The sequence below is a fragment of the Scyliorhinus torazame genome, chromosome 13, assembly GCF_047496885.1.
Source record: "Scyliorhinus torazame isolate Kashiwa2021f chromosome 13, sScyTor2.1, whole genome shotgun sequence".
Lineage (NCBI taxonomy): Eukaryota > Metazoa > Chordata > Chondrichthyes > Carcharhiniformes > Scyliorhinidae > Scyliorhinus > Scyliorhinus torazame.
Window position 1 is genome coordinate 73,597,762 of NC_092719.1, and position 20,791 is coordinate 73,618,552.

The 20,791-nt window shown below is 46.9% G+C and overlaps 1 protein-coding gene across 1 annotated transcript in view; it reads left to right on the top strand.

The window, feature by feature from the left end:
• The first annotated feature begins 12,678 nt into the window (after positions 1 to 12,678).
• Positions 12,679 to 20,791, top strand: part of LOC140388107 (solute carrier organic anion transporter family member 1C1-like) — a 68,516-nt gene continuing 60,403 nt past the window's right edge. Inside the window, exons 1-6 of the mRNA XM_072471762.1 lie at positions 12,679 to 13,239; positions 18,112 to 18,253; positions 18,344 to 18,476; positions 18,588 to 18,715; positions 18,802 to 18,948; positions 19,053 to 19,151. Coding sequence (XP_072327863.1) covers positions 13,021 to 13,239; positions 18,112 to 18,253; positions 18,344 to 18,476; positions 18,588 to 18,715; positions 18,802 to 18,948; positions 19,053 to 19,151 — 868 coding nt within the window. The 5' untranslated portion in view covers positions 12,679 to 13,020. The remainder of the gene's footprint in view (positions 13,240 to 18,111; positions 18,254 to 18,343; positions 18,477 to 18,587; positions 18,716 to 18,801; positions 18,949 to 19,052; positions 19,152 to 20,791) is intronic.

Consider the following 20,791-nt stretch of genomic DNA (forward strand, 5'->3'; position numbering starts at 1 on the left):
GTGGTGTTGACCTGGATGGCACATCTGGTGCAGATGCTGGATGCTCGTGACAACCCCTCATGTAGTCCCTGGCTCTGAGACTGCATCTCCTCTACAGATGGGACTGTCAGTTCCAGAAACCCTAAACACGTCTGGACGGCAGCTAGTCCCTGGGGTCGGCCTGCCCTCCTCGGGAGTTCTTACCTCCATCTGCTGTACCAGAGCAGCTGTGCTGTGCGCACCAGAGAGTGTCCCAGGAGCCTCTTCACTAAGGTGCCCAACCGGGGTGAGTGTGGGGGGGGGGTGTGGTGAGGATCGTGTAGGGATGAGGGTGGTGTTGGGGTGAGGGTCCGGATGAGGTTAGCATGGTGGTGAGGGTGGTGTGAGGGTGAGGGTAGGGGTGAGGGTGGTGGGGTGAGGGTGGTGTGGGAGTGAGGGTAGGGGTGAGGGTGGTGTGGGGGTGAGGGTGGTGTAGGGGAAATGGTGTGGTGAGGGTGGTACGGGGATGAGGGTGGATGTGAAGGTGGGGGTGAGGGTGGTGGGGTGAGGGTGCGGTGAGGGTGGGGGTGGTGTTGAGGCAGGGTTGACACACGTATCACGGAGAACCGCAACAAAGCGGGGTATCACTTGCTCGCCGGTGGCCAATCTCACCCCAGCGACTTCCCATTCCCCAAAGCTGGCAACCACGTCCAGGGCCCCAGGACACCCGGACATGGCGACCAGTATCAGTGCCGGCATGTGGTGCACGGTGGGGGTTTGTCCACCCTCTGGTGAGGAGGGGTGGGGTTAGGGGTGTGTGGGACGGGGGTTGGTTCCAGGGACACAGCGCTGCCTACTCACCCTGGCCGTCCCATCGATAGAGGACATGCAGTTTTTTCCTGCACTGCCAACCAGTCCAAACGATGTTACTGGTGACGCCGACTGCCTTTGCCACCTGCGCACAGGCATGGCGAACGGCGGCAGCTGGCAGCCTCTTTCCCGGGCCGGGGCACAGGGTGGCCTGCCTGTCCTCCACGGTGTCCAGGTGACTCTCCAGCTTGGCATCCACAAAATGTGGGGCCACGTGACTTGCTGCCATCTTGTTGGATGGTCTGTGTGTGTGTGTGGGGAGTGAAGTGTGTCTATGCGGCTGCAGCTGGTCAGCCTCCTGAGTGTCAATCGTGAATGTGGTGTTCTTTGTGTTGCTAAATTTTGGATGGTTGGCATAGTGTTCACAAAGACCACAAAATATCTTTAACTTGAACAAAGCTATAAATTTGGATACGACACGTATTCTTAAATAATACACAGCTCATAATTAACATATAATCTACACTCACCTACAACTAATCTCTACACTATAATAAACTATGATCTGCTCTTCCTCATACTATCTTTCCTTCAGTCTGTGCTCTACCTAACTCCTTCACTTCTCTCCCCACAAGGTTTAGCATCAATGTCTTATATACTTGTAACTCTAGCTCCCTCTGGTGGCTGATCTAGACATTTCATTAACCCCTACAGTTCCTACTATTATGATAATACCACAGCGAATCCAGCGAATCTGGTACCGTTTCTGATTGGAATCAGATTGTGTTCCATGTAGCTCCGGTGCTAGCCTCTTGACAATCACTGAATCGGTCCGGGTCCAGTGCCAGTTTTGCTGTCATGGAAGTCCACAAAACCTGCCCCGGTGTTAACACTTAATCTCAGGAACAAAGAAACCAGTCCCTAATCTCTGCTTTCAACAGGGCCAGGATTGATTTCATCGCTCATATTAATGAAACTTACAAAGTTCTTTCAGGCCATGACAGGGAGGATGTAAATAAGGGGCATGATCTAACAGAAAGGTTTCTAAATGTCATTTCAGGTGGGTTTGGCTGGGAGTTTCTCCCTGGCTCTGCCGGCGAGTTCCCCATCACTATCTAACCACACTTAGTCACTTTTTCCGGGTCCTGGGGAGTTTCCCTCCGGGCTAGCCCGCACTTAGAATTTTTTCCATCCCTGGGGAGCTGAACTCGCTGGTCAGCTCTGCTCCTCAGAGATCAGGCCACCATTTTGAAAAGGTGCCGTGATCTCTAAGTGAGCTTGAGGGTCCTCCGCACCCTCCACCCACGGGCAATGTCACCCCCCACATACATGGGCACTAGTGCTCCCCCCCCCCCCACCCCCCAAGTCAGGACACTCTGCTATGGGGTTGCTGAGGACCCCCCTTTTCAGACCTTACCATGGTTCCTTTGCCCCCCTTTCAGGACCCTCACCCTTAACCCCTTCCATCCTTCCCGAGCCCCCCTCATACCTGCACCATCTCCCCTTCCACACCATTCATACCCGCCTCATCCCTCCTTTCAGTGGCATGTAACCCCCCCCCCCCCTCCAGGCTCTGACTCTTGGCATTGCCACCCTGCACCTGGGCACCCTGCCACTTTTTAAAAAATTTATAAATTTATAAACCCAATTATTTTTCTTTCCAATTAAGTGACAATTTAGCGCAGCCAATCCACCTAACCTACACATTTTTTGGGTTGTGGGGGTGAGACCCACAGGGAGAATACCCCAGCACTTATACCAATTACCTTAAATCTATGTACTCTTGTTACCAACTCTTGTGTTACAAAAACAGCTTCTTCTCATTTATCTACCCAAACCTTTCATGATTTTGAACACCTTTATCAAAACCCACCTAAACATTCTCTACTCGGAGAATAACAACCCCAACCTCTACAATCTTTCAACATTGCCAAAGTTTCTCATCCTTGATACAGTTGCGATAAATCTCCTCAGCACCCTTTGTGAGGCCTTAGCTGAAATGTAGTGATCAGAGTAAACACTACTCCAGGCTGGGGTCTTACGGGCACGTTATAAAGGTTCAGTATAACATCCTTGCTTTTGGATTCGATGGACAGAAATTTTAACTGGCAAGTGGGGGAGTCTGGTTCAGATGAAGGTGGGGGGCTAAGTCCCCCAATGTTCGGTGAGCAGGGGCCCCCACTGCGCCCAGTGGTGTGTGGGCAGGGCATGTGGGATGTGGGGAGGGGGGTTTTTGGGGAGGACAAAGAGGTGAACTGGAGGGTCCCAGGGTGGAAGACACTGCTGGTTGTCAGTCTCACACCCTCACCAATTCCTTACAGATATTTCACGGGATGGCAATATCTTGCCCTAGTGGTGCTAGGAGGCCAGGCGGCCAGACCCCAGAGGAGGCAGCAGCATCGACAGAGGCTTGAGGTGGTGGCCCATGTTCAGGGCCCTGCCCCGCCCCACATCCTGAGGACCTGGCAGCCACCATGCGGGGAGAGACCCAGAGGGGGAGGCCCATGATGGCCCAATGTGTACAGGCATCGCTGGTCTTTCGAATAGATGATGGACACTGCAGAAGGCTCCGCCTCAACAACGGGACAGGGCGGCACCTGTGCCATGCCCTTGTGCACTTGGCACCAAGTGGAGAACGGGGATACCCGCTCCCGGTGGCCGGCAAGGTCACGGCAGCCCTGGAGTTCTACGCCTCAGGATCATTCCAGGGCTCGAGCGGGATCGTATGTGGCATCTCACAAGCTACAGCCCACAAATGAAGTCACGGATGCCCCGTTTGCCCGTGCAGAAAACTACATAGATTTGACATGGAACAGGCCCAACAAGGTGCCCGGCAGCAGCATTGTCTGCGATTGACCGGATCCCCCAGGTGCCGAGGGTAAGAGAAGGCTATGTCACCTTGCGCGCACCGGGCTATCAGGGAGTGCCTGATGTCAACAGGAAGAGGTTCCATTCCATCCAATCCCTCGCCCAACCCCCACCCATTCCCGCCCCTTCCCCCATCCCTCTGCCTTCCCCCTCCCCCTGCCCCCATTCGACATCCTGCTCTCTCCCCCAAACCTCCCCACTCAATTCCCACCAAAGGAACATCACTCCAGGGTTATAATAATAATCTTTATTGTCAAAAGTAGGCTTACAGTAACACTGCAATGAAGTTACTGAGAAAAGCCCCTAGTCGCCACATTCCGGCACCTGTTCGGGTACACTGAGGGAGAATTCAGAATGTCCAAATTACCTAACAGCACGTCTTTTGGGACTTGTGGGAGGTGGTATGGGCCAGTGTTTAGAGAACACCAAAGTATATCATGGAGTTCACGTGACCTACAACTTTTTCTAGATTTTGGTTATGAGAAGCACAAGGAACTATTCTTCAGGTGTTATGCATCAGAGGCCTTAAGCATTTTAAATCAAAAATGAAGTTTATTCTACAAACTCAGTTAACATTTTCTAAACACACACAATAAGCATTTTAATCAACCACAAACATACATTCCCCCACACAGCTACAGTTCTCGAGAAGAATATACCCCTCAATAACTTCCTTTTACTGCTTTTACTCAAGTAACAACATCCATAAACACGAAGACCCTTTTTCCCACAAACCAGTAGGTTTGAATTCTTTATGGAAAACACATATCACTTTTAAATTATCAAGTGATCTGGACACCTTTTAACATAGAGAGAGAGACCAAAATAAACGTTCTTTGTCTGAATGCAGTTCCGAACTCTCTAAAACCGATGGTAAAACACACAGAGCCACAAACAGCTCCCAGCTCAAAACAAAAGTAAAAGACAGAACAACAGCCCAGCTCCACCCACACAATGTCATTATTGCTATTTGATAAATACTCATTTCTTCAAGGGACATTCCCATGACAGAGGAAACCAGAGTACCCGGAGGGAATCCATGCACACAAGAGGAGAACGTGCAGACTCCGGACAGGCAGTGAGCCAAGCCGGGAATTGAACCTGGAATCCTGCCGCTGTGAAGCCATAGTGCTAACCACAGTGCGACCTGCTGGTTACTCACCTCCTCGGTTCCCATAGCTGTCCTTCTACCAGCTTCACATTGTTAAAAAGGTGTACTAATCGGCACCCGGATGACCACTTGTTGGGGAGGCTGTTAGATCACGAGAGGCCATTAGACAGAGGGCTGCACCCGTTAATTGTATGGAGATTGGGTTTGAGTGGTGATTATTGGTTTATCGCCATGCTAAGATGGGATCCTGATTTCGCCAATGGGAGTGGGTCGGTTAGATTGCAAACAGATCGTCGCTTGGCGTGGTTCACAGTTTTGGCCTCTCCCGTGATTTAACGGCGTCATCATGCTCTCATGTAAGCATAATGCGGCATTAAATCACGTCCAATGTTGCAGATGCTTGATCCTCGCACTGGCAGTCTGATTTAAAAATACGTTGTCAGCTTTGACTCACCAAAGATAATTGCCTCTTCTATCACTTTTTGTTTATCCGTCCAAGAATATAGGCATTGCTGGCTGGACCGCATCCCTAATTGCCATAGAGAAGGTGGTATTGAGTTGCTTTCTTCAACCGCTGCAGTCCACGTGGTGCAGGTACATCCACAGTGCCGATTGGTGGGAAGTTTCAGAATTTTAACCCAGCAACATTGAAGGAGCAGTGATATATTCCCAATTCAGGATGATATGTGGCTTGGAGGGGAACTTGCAGGCTGTACTGTTCCCAAGTGCCTGGTGCCTCTTTCCTTCTAGGTGGTAGGGGTCTCAAGTTGGGAAGAAGAAGCCTTAGTGAGTTGCTGCAGTGCGTCTTATAGATGATACACACTGGCTGCTACTGTGCGTCGGTGGTGGAGGGAGTGAATGTTGAAAGCGTTGGATAGGGTGCCAATAAAGCGAGCTGCTTTGTCCTGGATAGTGTCCAGTTTCTTGAGTGTTGTTGGAGCCGCACTCATCCAGGCAAGTGGAGAGTATCCCATCTCACTCCTAACCTTTGCCTTGTAGATGGTGGACAGGCTTTGGGGGAATCAGAACGTGAGTTAATCACCTCAGAATTCCAAGCCCCTGACCTGCTCAGTTTCTTGTCAATTGTAACCCCTAGGATTTTTACTGTGGCGAATTTACCAGGAGGTAATGTTATTTTTCTTTCTGGTTCAGATTATAATCAGAAACATTTGTTTCAGAGGCTCATTCATGGCCAGCTCACAAAAACATCAGGAGATTATTGGCAGAGAGCAATCAGCTGCTATGTGAGTTCACAGATCAACATGAAACATGAAAGCAACACCCTCAGATAAAAGTTAAACAATGTTGATTTTATTTTCCAGGAAAGTATCATGTTCTCCAAGAATATTCAGCATACATTGTCGCTACTGCATGATGAGAAAATTTCCAACCAAGCTCCTCATTGTTTGAGGTTATTACAGTTCGTACCGAAGCTGAATGGTTTGGAGATTCGCTCTGTGACAACAAATTAAATTAAGAAACGTGTGTGTATGTATTTGTGCTGAATTGGATGATGCAGGTGATGCACACCATGGTCGATATGCCACCAGGCTTTATGGGTGCAGGTCATGAAGGGGGAGTACATGTTTGGGTGAGGCTTGCTGGTGTCTGTGGAACCTTTCCCCCAGCTAAACACCATGGGCTGGATTCTCCGCCCCGCTGCGCCACATTTCTGGGCCGACCCGCCGGCGGGATTCTCCGTTACGCCAGCCGGTTAATGGGGTTTCCCATTGTGGGGTCGCCCCACGCCATCGGAAAACCCCTGGGCGCCGGCAAAATGGAGCATCCCACCGGCGGAGAATCCCGCCCCATAGTTACAGGAAGGGAAGTGGGAAAATGAGAGTAAAACGCACCCCAGTTTCAATCTATTGTACAGTCAAGTTCAGGGAAAGTTACAGACACACACAAACACATACACCAGGAAATTTCTTCAACATTGCATTTATCCGGCAGATGAACTCGAACAGTACTTTTTGTACTATTCAATTGTTCAACTGTTCTGTATTTAATTATGTGCATTTATTGACTCTTCTCTGCCCTGGGTGTTAGTCAAGCCTGGGTGTGGCTGTGGTGAAATGAAATTGAAAGCAAGAATCTGCAAGTATGTTAGCAGTCACTTTAAAAGCTTTGTAAAGAAAGTTCCTATTCAAAACTGGTGTCATCTCTGCGTATCTCCGAGGCATAAAACACAACGCTTTGGACTTTAGAACATGGGCCAAATGTGATTGTGACAAAGGTGGGCCATTTTTGTCCTGGGAACTTGAAAAGCATGAGTAGACCATTCAGCCCCCCAGATATACTGTGCCATTCAGTTAGCCAATAGCCGGTCTGAGCCTCGATTCTCAGAAAATGGAATTAACAGAATTGGGACCTAAACCCCCCTCCAGGACCTGCAACCTGGACATATTGGAGGGGACCCCCCCCCCCTCCCCCGGGAACCCCCCCCCCCCCCGCACCCCATTGGCAGTGTGCAGCAAGGCCAGATGGAGCGGAGAAACCAACAGGAATCTCAAACCAGCTTTTACGCTGCCGGTGTTTCCCATTGAGATTGTCCCCGCCTCCCGCTAATGACTTAAACAGGTTCCTGCTATGACGAGCTACATTACAATATATTAGCATCCACTTAGTGCGCTTCACCACTGTATTAATCCCCACATAGGGAATAACGCTCCCCACCCCTGCCAGCAGTGATGTCACATCAGCAGGGTTTACAACGTTACTTGATTAATGGAGACCTGGAAAACAGAACCCACAGGTTACTGCAGCCCCCAGACGAGAGAGGGTCATGCTTGGACAATACCCCACAGTGCCCCCTGGCACTTCCCCAACACTGTTTCCTGGCACTGCCAAGGGACAGTGCTGGGGGCACTGCCGGGGGCATCTTCTGTTGGGATGGAAGCCATTCCCTGGAGGGGTGACCTGTGACCATGGGGGTGGGGTTCCTTGGGAGGCGGGGGGTATTGTGTACATGGAGCGATGGGGTGACAGGTGGTCTGTGAGGGAGAGGATTCCAGGTTTGGGGTGGGGGTTCTGTGTACGTAGGGTGTTCCTTTTTTCATTTTTATTCTTTTTACATCAGAGCACTGTTTATAAACCTGGTCCGATCTGTCAGCAGCCAAGTTTGCTAGTGGTGTGGGCTCATTCAGCATGATATATGTTACCCGCCTCCAGGACTTGTTTTTCAGAGGCCAGGATTTTCTGCCCACTCCCACCAGCAAGCTCAGAAGATCCCTGCACCGGCCAAAGGAGGGCCACTTCTGCCGTGGAAGGGGGTGGCATGGAAAATCCACCACAGAGTGGTTAAAAATTATCCAGTGTTATAAGCTGACCGGAGGCCAAGGGATCTGCAACCTCAGAGTCCCTGTGGCCTCACCTGAGTACGATCTCCCTCGATGAGATCGATAAGGGAGCCACCCCTTAAACCAGAGACTGCTGGGGCATAAATACCCCGGCCCAAGTGTGGGCCTGGCACGGGAGACCCTTTGGGGAGTTGGAGGTGTAATATAGTATGTTTAATAAATTGGAGTTTTCTTACAGTCATTGCTTCCGAGTGGCCGCTTGCGTGGGACTTTACAGCAGGTAAAGCCGACAACGCAGCCATGAAGACAGCCATCATTTTGAAGCCAATAGAGTTTGTGAGCAATTTCATAATTGGCTACAGTGGTGCAAGAAGAAAAGGACAAATTCCCAAGAGTCAGTTGTATACTGAGGGCCATCACCTTTATTTCTTTCTTTTATTGACATTTGAGGAGGTTAATAAAGTTTGTTAATACTGTCATATGCCGGAACCAGGAGTGTGAACTCTCGCCACATTGTCATCTTTCTTTGTGAAATACACAGGAGACAATTTGTAGAAAACTTGCCAGCTGAGTTTAACATCCGTGGCTACAAGAGCAAGCCCGAGATTGGAAATTCGTCAGGGAATGGCTTATCTTCTGACTCCATAAAGCCTCACTTACCACTACAAGCCACAAGTCAGGTGTTTGATGATATTTTTGCCTGTATGAGTGCGTCAATAATAGCACTCAAAAAGCTTGGCCGCCATTCAGGACAAAGTAGGTGACTTGATCAGCCCTCCATGTACCACCTTAAATATCGACTCTCTCCAAGATGGGGGCACCAGAATGGAGGTGTGTACTGTCTATAACCTGGCACCCTGGCAGTGCCACCTGGGTGCCAGCATGGCAGTGCCAAGGTGACCAGGTAGCATTGGCTTTTTTTACTGATGGGGATTGGGCCTAGGAATTCCATGTGCATGTGAGGCGAGGTGCGGGGAAGCCTGAGGACCCCCTTATAAGTGAGTTGGGGAATTGGAGTGGTTTGGGGGTCGTGTTGGGGGGCTTGAGAGATTTGGCCGCCATTTAAAAATGGCTTCCCGATCGATCTCTGCACTGAGGAGTTCCTGCGAGCGGGGCTAAGTGTGGCCTCAGCCATGCATTCCCTGCAGAGGCCTCATATCTAACTGGAATCGCGTTCGATACCGTTGTGTTTTTCGGGATTACGAGCTATGGACTCTGTTCCCATTTGGTTAGATCACGCCCATTGTGCTTGGACTTGGGTAAGCAGGTCATGGGATCTGAATGGGATAAAGATGATACAATTAATGGGAGGAGCCAAGTCTGTCTATATTTTTGCAGGTTGGTATCGGTTTAACAGTCTGTTAGGAGTTACTAAGTTGAGCGACAGTTTTGCCAAATGCTGTAGGACTTTGTAGTCTGACAAAGACAGAAAGATCTACAGGCTGTTGCTGAAAGGGTCTCTCTTTCTCCAAGCTACCATTCCAAGAAAACTCTTCACAAGAGAACAGTAAGTATCCCTGTGTTTGCTAACGTTATTTAGTGATGACCTTTGACCCCAAATGGGCTTTGCATAATTGGAGGTAGAGGAGGTAGAGGTATAAGTCTGTAGCAAAAGGGTTGCCTTTTAATTTAAGAATTGTTTAACTGTCAATTGAAAAACATTTTTCTGTGATGTTAATGTGTTTAATCCTGTGTTAATACTAAAGTTTGCTTTGACATAAACGCTCCATATTTGTCAGAGGAGAAAGGTATCCTTTCCTCACAGTTTTACAGATTGATAAATTGTTGGGGTCTTGTCCGTTTTCATAATATAATTTGGGATCTGGTCCGGTACAGTAACAACTTGTGGGGGAGGAATTGGTTACATACATTTTGTTGCTACATTGATAGGAAAAGAAAGTAAGACTGCAAGGTTAAAAAAAAAGGTAAACTGTTGACATCTAGACTGAGGGGTTGTAGGAACATCACAACTTAGGACATTGGAACAGGAGCTGGCAAATCCTCCCCTTGAATCTGCTTCAACATTTGCTTAGTTCATGACTGAACATATCTCAATTCCATCCATTTGCCTGGGTTCCTTAACCTTCGGTGGCCTTGTTTAACAAAACTCTAACAATCTAGGTTTTAATGTCTTCAATTAAGCCAACCTCAACTGCTTCTTGGTGGAGTTCCACTATGCTTTGTGTGAAGAGGTGCTTTCTGAAATCATTGCAGAACAGCAACATCCACTGTAAGCCCACTGACATCCACATGACAACACTTACTCCACCCCGCTTCCTGTAAGCACTCTTCCATTCTTACAGTTTCTCCATCTTCATCATATCTGTTAATGTTGTCTCAATATCAGGGCTCCCAATACACTTTCCTTTCCTTTAGTCAAGGGCTCTCCACCACCGTGGATGACAGGGCTCCAACCATGTCCCACTTTGCACTCTTCTCTTCCAACTCTTTCCCTTCCCCTCAGAACGATGACAGGGCTCCTCGCATCGTCACCTTCCAGGACACCAACGTCTGTAATCAATGGGCCATCCCTTGCCATTTCCAAGGCTTCTGCCCTGATGTCATCATCAAACACATCTTCCCATCCTCTCCCCTTTCAGAATTCCCAAGGCACCATTCCCTCCCTGGTACCCTTGTCAACTTCTTAATCTGCCCCAACACCACACCAGTTCCCGCAAACCCCCTCTCTACTTTTCCATGGCACCTTTCCATACAAGTGCAGGAAATGCAGCATCTCCCTTGCCCTTGCACCACATCCTTTCTCACCACCCAGGGCCTCTCCTTCCAGGTGAAACATCAGTTTATTTGCACTTCTTGCAATTGGTGTACTGTGTTCGCTTTCATAATATAGTCTTGCAAGGCTCCTTCCTATTGATTCCCCTTACTTCCCCTTTCTTTTATTTTGCCATTCTTATTTTGATCCATGGACGATTAATGGATATGTCTTTTAACCAGCCTGCGTCTTTAATTCAAGCAGAAGAATCCAGAAGTTTAAGGAGAGATCACTTGCTGGTATAAACTGGAGCTGCAGCCTTTTAGGCACCAGTGCAAGAGATGGGTTGGGACTCGATTTGATTGATTGACTGGGGACAATTGATTGAAGTGGCCCAAAAGGCTGTCCATTGGGTGTAATAGATGGTGATTGGGTCTTACCTCACTGATATGCTTTTCAGAGTCCAAAGTTTCAGTTTTGATTCGGGCAGCACAGAGGAAAGCTCCAGCTAACTCTCTCCAGAAAGTCTGTGAGTGCAATCCCTCTTCAGAAATCCTGTGAATGCTCTCTCTCTCTCTCTCTCCAGAAATCCTGCTGTGAGTGCTGTATTTCTCCAGAAAGCCTGTGAGTGCCTTCTCTCTCCAGAAATGCTGAGTGCTATATTGCTAAACTACAGAGAACCTAGTGAAATTCATTCCAGCGGGCAAACAAAAACTTTAACCTGCAAGCTTGCAGCAAAGGAAGGTGTGATAAAAAACATAAATATTTTTCCTTTAATTGATGAATTTTAGAGCGTGTAGAGCGTGGGGTGGGGGGGGGAGGTGCAGGTTACCGAGCAGTTAGAAATGAGTTAATGGTTGTATTTTCTGCATAGTTCATTATAGTTTTTGTTATAAATAAACAGTAATTGTGTTTAAACTTACAAACCTGGTGACTATAATTATTGAGCAACCAAGGGACAAAGACTTTGGTTTTGTTGTAAGAATTGTTGGTTAATTCACTTGTGTTGTGACTCCGGGACCAGTGAGGCCGGAATTGACTGCGCACTTGCCCAAGGCATATTAACAGTCTCTGTACATTGGCGTGAGTAACCACAGACTGAGTGATTGCTTTGCATAGAGTCAATTTCAGTAAGTTTAGCGTGACTTCTCAAAATACGCTCCAAGCAAGGTGACCCTTTATGCTGGGAGTAAAGTAAAGGTCACCATAGCCCCAGATGACCATAGACTGCTTTCCCCTTTCAGCAGGAAAGCTGACTAGTGGTGATTTAATCTGAGGATTTAACCTGGGGAAAAGAATGATTACCTAATATCCTACTGCCTGATTTCAGTAGTTCATAGAAAGATCAACGTTTGAGTTTATGGAAAATTAATTTTAGTTGGAAGCTTGAAGCCTAACCCAACCAGTGCAATTTCAAGCGTATTTTGGGTACAATTCCACCATTGCAAACCAAAGCAGCAACTCAACCCTTTGTTTGCTGAGAGACGTTCTCAGAAGCCAAGGACAATAGCATACATTCATAAAATGCAACACTTCTGTGTCTAAACAAAGGCGATAGCTTCAGGCGCGAATAGGCAATCAGCATTTTCTTCCAGAAGAGAAACAAAATATGCTAGAAATATACAGTGGGGTCCATCAATGCCCATAAGGAGAAGAAAGAGGAGAGGCTTTCTGCGTATCGACTCTGCTAAAAGTTATGTGTTGAAACAATAACTAGCCTTATTTATTCTCCCCAGATGCTTTGCATTTCAAATGTGTTCTGGCGTGTTTCAGACTTCCAGCATTTACAGTTATATTTCTCTTTTTCTGATTTCATGTTGCGACTCTGTATTTTTGGGATTCAATCCAAGAATGAATGTAATCCTAAGGAAGCAAATACTGGACTCATTGTTTGTTGTTCGTTAATCAGTAATGATGAAAAAAAAAGCAAAGTCTCCACAGAGGTTCATCAGCTTTCTGCTTTGTAGTCAGATATCACCATTCTCTCGCGAAGGACCACACGTATTGACCTGAGGTAGGAGGCCCAATTTATCTCCTCTTTGAAAATATCCTACTGTACACCCCCCACGCCGTATCCACCCCGGCCATGATGCAGTGTTTTCTATCATTTTAGTTGCGTTGCCGAGAGTTTTTCATTGCAGAGATTAGAAAACGTGCAGACAGAATCTCTGGTCACTTCAGATCAAACTGAAACTTTGTGGACATCGTAGAAGCCTACACATCGTCCAAACGTTCTCAGGTGGAGAACACAGAATCCGCTGATGGAGGAGAGCGTGCCACTCCACCCAGAACCTTCGTTCATGGAGAATACATTGCCTCAATCCGAGACTTCACCATTGAAGGACAAGCCACATCATCCTGAAACTTCAGCGATAGAGAATGAATCATGTCATAATGAGCCATCACTGATGCAGAGTGAGCCCCATCAGCCTGAAACTCCGGCGATGGAGGGAAGACAATCTTGTTTTAATAACTTAAAGGTAATCAGACGTTAATCTAGTAATAACCATGTCACCAGTGCTGTCCAATAGGCAAGATATATTTTGCTTTGTGTTTCAGCTTCAAAAGATCACAGGGTAAATGGGAATGAGACCTCCCTTTATTCAGCCATCCAGGAACGGCCTGACGTCTTTCCATTATGACATTCCACTGGTTGTCCCTCAAATACAGGTGTTGATCACTCTCTGTGTGGAGAGCAATCAGTCCTAAATTTGTCTTCTACTCATTTGAATCTGAGTCCCATTCATAGAATTCCTACAGTGCAGAAGGAGGCCATTTGGCCCATCGAGACTGCACGGACCCTCCAAAAGTGCACTGTACCGAAGCCCACTCCCCTGCCCTATCCCCATTGCCCCACACATTGATCATGGCCAATCCACCTAACCTGCACATCTTTGGACTGTGGGAGGAAAGCGGAGCACCCAGAGCAAACCCATACAGACATGGGGAGAGTGTTCAAACTTCACACAGTCATCCAAGGCCGGAATCAAACCCGGATCCCTGGCGCTGTTCGGCACCAGTGCTAACCACTGTGCCACCATTGTTCTAAATTAACTTTTTAGCTGAAGTAATATTCTGGAATTATCTTTTGCATAGCACTTTCTGTCTTTTATAAGATGACTTTCTTTATTAAAATAAATTTAGAGTATCCAATTAATTTTTTCCAATTAAGGGGCAATTTAGCATGGCAAATCCACCTGTCCTGCACATCTTTCGGGTTGTGGGGGCAAGACCCATGCAAACATGGGGAGAATGTGCAAACTCCACACGGACAGTGACCCAGAGCCAGGAGGTCACGGACCTTGGCGCCGTGAGGCAACCGTGCTGACCACTTGCACCACCGTGCTACCCTATAAGATGACTTTATAAGGGAAGGCGGTAGATAGTGATATTGTCACTGGACCAGTAATCCAGAGACCCAGGATAATGTTTTGGGGACCTGGGTTTGATCCCCACCAGGGCAGATATAAATCTGTAATCAAAAGTCTAACAATGAACATGTCGTAAAAGACCCATCTGGTTCACTAATGTCCTTTCGGGAATGAAATCTGCCATCCTTACCTGGTCTGGCCTACATGTGGCTCCAGACCCACAGCAATGTGGTTGACTCTTAAATGCCCTCTGAAATGGCCTAGCAAGTCACTCAGTTCAAGGGCAATTAGGGGTGGATAATAAATGCTGGACCAGCCAGCAAGACCAACATCGCATGAATGGATTTTTTAAAAAGTCTCATGTCTTTAAGACATGAGGCTCAAGTTTATTCAGGCTTTCCTCATACTTAAAGAATGGTAGTTGCACTTGTTGGATGTTAAGTCTATCAAAACCCCAAATTTTTTTGAAGGTAGGGATCAGCCTTCTGACTCTTTTCTGAATTGTCCCCAGTATTTGAAAATGCCCCTTGCATCTCATTAGCCTAAGATGGATACCATAATTAATTTTGGCTTGGCTGGAGGATCACACGATTTAAACATAACTTTCTTTGCTTTGTTATGTACAGTTTGACCTATCTACTTAAACATCCTCTTGAGTTGGTTGCTGCTGTGCAGTGAATGGAATATCAAATCCATAGGATCTGTAAATCTGTTTTGAATTTCAGTTGTTCTTCACCTTGAATGTTCCTGAAGCTGAAAGTACAGCTGAAGGAAGATCTTGATCTGCGATCACCAAATACTGTGACACTTTCCCACCAACTGCGTAGGCCTCAATAAGTTAAATGGACATTCTCTGCTCAACCAACTTTACACATGTACCTCTAACTGGGTTAAAATAACTTCTTGCTACATTGAATTGAAGTGAAATATGTATTGTACGCACAAGTACATAAAGGCATTTAGAGCAAAAACATAAGAACATCCGAACATAAGAACTAGGAGCAGGAGTAGGCCATCTGGCCCCTCGAGCCTGCTCCACCATTCAATGAGATCATGGCTGATCTTTTGTGGACTCAGCTCCACTTTCCGGCCCGAACACCATAACCCTTAATCCCTTTATTCTTCAAAAAACTATCTATCTTTATCTTAAAAACATTGAATGAAGGAGCCTCTACTGCTTCACTGGGCAAGGAATTCCATAGATTCACAACCCTTTGGGTGAAGAAGTTCTTCCTAAACTCAGTCCTAAATCTATTTCCCCTTATTTTGAGGCTATGCCCCCTAGTTCTGCTTTTACCCACCAGTGGAAACAACCTGCCCGTTGGTTGTTTGGTTGGAGTTTACAAACACATTCTTAGATGACGCTGGTGCTCCTGACCTGAATTGGAGTCAATGGGACGGGCTTTTCATTTGGAGCGTTGTTTGTATGGCTGTGGAATGGATTTAATTTGGATCAGATCATCGTTACAATGTGGCCCATAAGTTGCCTGTGCAAAAGGTGGTACTTAGAAGGCAGCTGGCCGACTGGGGGGCGGAGGGGCAATTGGGAAGGACAGAAAAGGGCTTACGGCAGCACCTTACAGGAAAGGGAGCAGAAGTATCCAGGGTGAACACATATAACACTTCAGAGCAGTAGGCAACCTTCCTGCAGAACCTGCAGCAGCAAGAACATTAAATTCAGATGCTTTCAGGCTCAAAGTCGTTGCCATAGAAATCTGTCCCAAACGCGGCGCAACATTTATCGATTGCAAGTGATATCCCTATTAATTACACCAGCAACGATTTCTTCTTGTACTGCCCACGGTTGGTGGGATGGGAGAAGGGATGGGACAAAGAGATGGCAGAGAAGAAAACAACATTGGTAGTCCTGGCTATCTGAGGCAACTTGTGCCATCCCCTGAATGATGAGCTCTAGTCTTCAGTCAGACGTGTGTTTCCTGTGAGAGATCAGGTAATGATTACACTCCGGTTTCTATTCTAACTGGCAGGCCATTAGAGAGATGGATACTGCAATGTTCTTTGAATGGGCTGATGTGGAATCTCAATATTGCCGTGTGAACGAAGAACATTAGACTTTGTTTTATAAACAAAGTTATTTATTACTAACACTACAGTAACAAATAACTAAAATGTCTAAGGTGAATACAGTTCGAAATAAATGTCCAACGCTAATTTACACTGAGATACTGCAGAGCTACTCTAATATGCGACTGCTATCAACTCCTTGCAAACACCTTCTAACGGAACACACGGTGCATCCGGGTCCCGTGCCTGCATACTCACACCACCTGCTGGTCGGATGCTAGAACTACAACAGTAAAACATGTAACTTATAATTCACATGCAGATGGTGATGAACTACTCATATTGTATACAGTTGATAGTCTACATATCATCACAGATGCTTTTCGCTTCACAAAGCCTTATGGCAGTTGCTTCACAGCTCCAGGGTCCCAGGTTCGATTCCGGCTTGGGTCACTGTCTGTGCAGAGTCTGCACGTTCTCCCCATGTCTGCGTGGGTTTCCTCCGGGTACTCCGGTTTCCTTCCACAGTCCAAAGATGTGCAGATTAGGTGGATTGGTACTGCTAAATTACCCTTAGTGTCCAAAAAAGGTTGGGTGGGATTGCTGAGTTATGGGGATAGGGTGGGGGTGTGGGCTTAGGTAGGGTGCTCTTTCCAAGGGCTGGTGCAGACTCGATGGGCCAAATGGCCTCCTTCTGCACTATAAATTCTATGACCAGAGGATAAACCTACCAGTATCAACAGTGAATCTCAAAGGCTGTGGCGTTCCCACCAACATGTGTGGTTGCCTTGGGATCACCTATTGTATTGCTAGATACCATACAGCAGTGCTGCAGTGCTACATGAAGATGATACCTGGACTGATTTAAGATATTTAAAATTCACACATCCAATGAGGCCATATTTCATGAATCTTGTGCCAGTCAATTATACTGATTCCTTCCAAGTGGTGGGCAGGTACTTCATGCACTTGGGCCATCCTGACGAAGGTTCATTACCGTACGAGATGGTTGAAAAGAAATGCTGCTGTGTTGCATGATAACTGGCATTGCAACTAATAAAGCTGGTTCAAGTGGAGGACGAGAGGGACCATAGGAACAGGATTAATGCCATCAGCCCCTTGAGCCAGCAATTCGATCATGAACGGTCCGTCCCTCAACCTGCCTCCATATCCTTTGATTCACTTCCTTAACAAAAGGTGTCCAAATAGTTTTCCGACAGAGCATGAGAACAGCCGTAAAAAACTGCTTGGTTTCTTCAGCACTTCTTGCTCTCTCCGCATCATTGATCTCAATGTCCTCTACAGTGAGCTTATCTTAGGTCAACCCTCCTAAAGCTCCTTGTCCATTCACTTCCTCCACTGTCTGGCGGCAGTTTCTTGAAGATATTAAATAAATGCAAACGTTTTCTGTTACTGATTGTTACCTTCTCTCCTCGTATTGGGGCATTAGTCACTGCACCAATGATCCCCCTGTCTGCCTGTTGACCGATGTCCTACATTAAAAGAGTCACTCACCGATATGAGCATGTGCTGGCAATTCTTGGTGTGTTTGCGGGCATACTTTAGCAAATTCTCTAGCTTAAGTGTTGAGTGATTCAGCATGTCATTTATTTTAGCTGAACCAGACAGAGCGGGCAAGTGTGGGCAACTGGGACTAGCTTAATGGTAAAAACTGGGCGGCATGGACTGGTTGGGCCGAAGGGCCTGTTTCCATGCTGTAAACTTCTATGATTCTATGAGCAATGGAATATCCTCAAATCATGCATGTCATATATGCATGAAAGAAATTAATTGTTTTGGACAATATGATAATGGTAATGTATTTATGTGTGTGAATCAATGACCACTTCCTGGTGTTGCCCCCCCCCCCCCCAGCACCCCCCCCCCCAGCGCGCGCCCCCCCCCCCCCCCCCCCTCCCGCCGACATCCATTTATAAATGTGTTTTATTTTCAAAGTTATTTCTAGCAGCCTTGTCCTTTGCTTTCTTTGCGGAAGCATTATCTGGGAGCTATTTGAAGAGTGCAATCACACAGATCGAGAGACGCTTTGATATACCAAGTTCATTAATTGGCATCATTGATGGGAGCTTTGAAATTGGTAAGTGTTAAATCCAGAAACATAACAGTCTTACTTCAGCGTCATAATCAGTTGTGATTAACGTTTGCATTTGTTGTTTTTTGGCTAAAGGGAACCTGTTGGTGATTGCCTTTGTGAGTTACTTTGGAGCAAAGTTTCATAGACCAAAAATAATTGCAACTGGTATGATACTCATGGCCACTGGAACGTTCATAATAGCTTTGCCCCATTTCATCATGGGACAGTGAGTTTCTAAAACCAAGCTTTCATAATTACTCTAGATTCCATGAAGGAAATATTAAGGATGTTACTCTGTGATATATCACCATTAAGAAAACTGTCAATATTTTCGCAGCTATGAATATGAATCAGCAATTAAACCTTTGTACAACTCTACGTCAAATGTGTCCTTGTGCTCAATAGAAGCTTATGATAAGCAAATGTCAGGATCCATGGACATGTCAACACCAATACCTAAGCTGGGCAAGTAAAATTCTGCTAGGTTTTTAATAGTTTTTGGTGTTATTCTACATTGCGGATTTTTTACATTTGACTTGTTTGTTGCTCAGGCTGTGAAAATACAGGCGAATCTTCTCTGTGGATATTTATATTCCTTGGAAATGTCTTGCGTGGAATTGGGGAGACACCAGTCGTACCTTTGGGTGTCTCTTATCTCGACGATCACGCCAAGCAAGAAAACTTTGCCTTCTATCTGGGTAATTATGGATTTTCCAAATGAGTTGACGCAAACCGTACATTTAAGAATAAGGAGTTGTAGTTCATTGATTGCTGCTGACTGAAAAATCCCATTGCATTTTAGGATGTATGTACACATTTGGGCTGTTGGGACCAATATTTGGCTTTGTACTGGGATCATTTTGTGCCAGGCTGTTTGTGGATATTGGATCTGTTAGCTCAGGTAAGGACTGTGAAATTTTTCTTACTTTTGTCAGCTGAATGGCCATCCAAAGCGAAACGCCTCGGCTTCCAAGTCTAAAAGAAAGACAACTTTCTACATTTAAGGAGAAGCATTGGCGGCATGGCGGCACAGTGGTTAGCACTGCTACCTCACAACGCCAGGGTCCCCCATTCAATTCCAGCCTTCGGTGACTGTCTGTGTGGAGTTTACACTTTCTCCCCGTAACAGCGTGGGTTTCATCTGGGTGCTCCGGTTTCCTCCCACAAATCCAAAGATGTGCAGGTTAGGAGGATTGGCCATGGTAAAATTGTTCCTCAGTGTACAAAAATAGATGACGTTACTTGGTTATGGGGATAGAGCAGAGGAGTGGGCTAGGTAGGGTGCTCTTTCAGAGTGTCGACGCAGACTCGATGGGCCAAATGGCCTCCTTCTGCACTTTTGGGATTCTATGGAATGTTTTTTTAATAAACCATTTTACTGAGGTATTTTTTGGTTTTACAAGAACGACAAAACAAACAATATACATAAGTCTATAAACATAGTGCAAAAAAAAGCCTGCTACCTCTCTTGTAGGTCCCACCTTTATTAACCCCCTACTCTAAACTAAACTAACCCCCCCCCCCCCTTCTGCTGATGATTAATTTTCTGCAAAGAAGTCGACGAACGGTTGCCACCTCCAGGCGAACCCTAACAGTGACCCTTTCAAGACGAACTTGTTTTTCTCCAGACAGAGGAAGCTAGCCATATCCGATAGCCAGGTCTCCGACTTCGGGGCTTTGATTCCCTGCAAGCTAATAGTATCCATCTCCAAGCTAATAGTATCTATCATCCTCTTTATAAACTCCACATCGTCCCAGTTTGGCACGTATACATTTACTAATACCACCTGCACCCCCTCCAATTTCCCACTGGCCATAATGTACCGGCCTCCCCCATTTGAAACTATTCTACCCGCCTCAAACACCACTCGCTTGTTAATCAGGATCGCGACCCCTCTGGTCTTTGAGTCTAGTCCCGAGTGGAAAGCCTGTCTGACCCAACCTTTCCTTAACCTAATTTGATCAGCTACTCTAAGGTGCGTCTCCTGCAGCATTACCACGTCCGCCTTCAGTCACCTCAGATGCGCTAACACGCATGCCCTCTTGACCGACCCATTGAGCCCTCTTACATTCCAGGTGATCAGTCTAGTTGGGGAGCTCAACGGGGGGGGGGGGGGGGGGGGGCGCTTTGCCGATCAGCCATCCCCTCTCTTGGGCCAGTCACTAGTCTGCGGCCCGCGCCTCCACCGGCCGGCCCCCAGGCAGCCTCCGCCCCTGACCTCCTCTCTGTCCCTCAGCATTAGTCCCTCCCTCGTCAGCAGAACATTTTCCCCCCCCTCCCCCCCTAGTAACAGCACGAAATAAATCAACCCCTTTGATAAGCCTAACATCTGTACACCCCCCACTATGCTTCCGTAAGCTAGCCCGCCCAGCTGACTTGGTGGCCCTCGCCCCTGGTGCCAGACAATCTCCCACCTATTGTCCCTTCCCCCCCTCCCCCACCCCGCTCATTCATACATATTCAAATGAAAAACAATCCCAACCCAATTGCCCGGCAGAGATGAAAACAAAAACCCTAGCTGAACTCAAACAAAGGAAAAG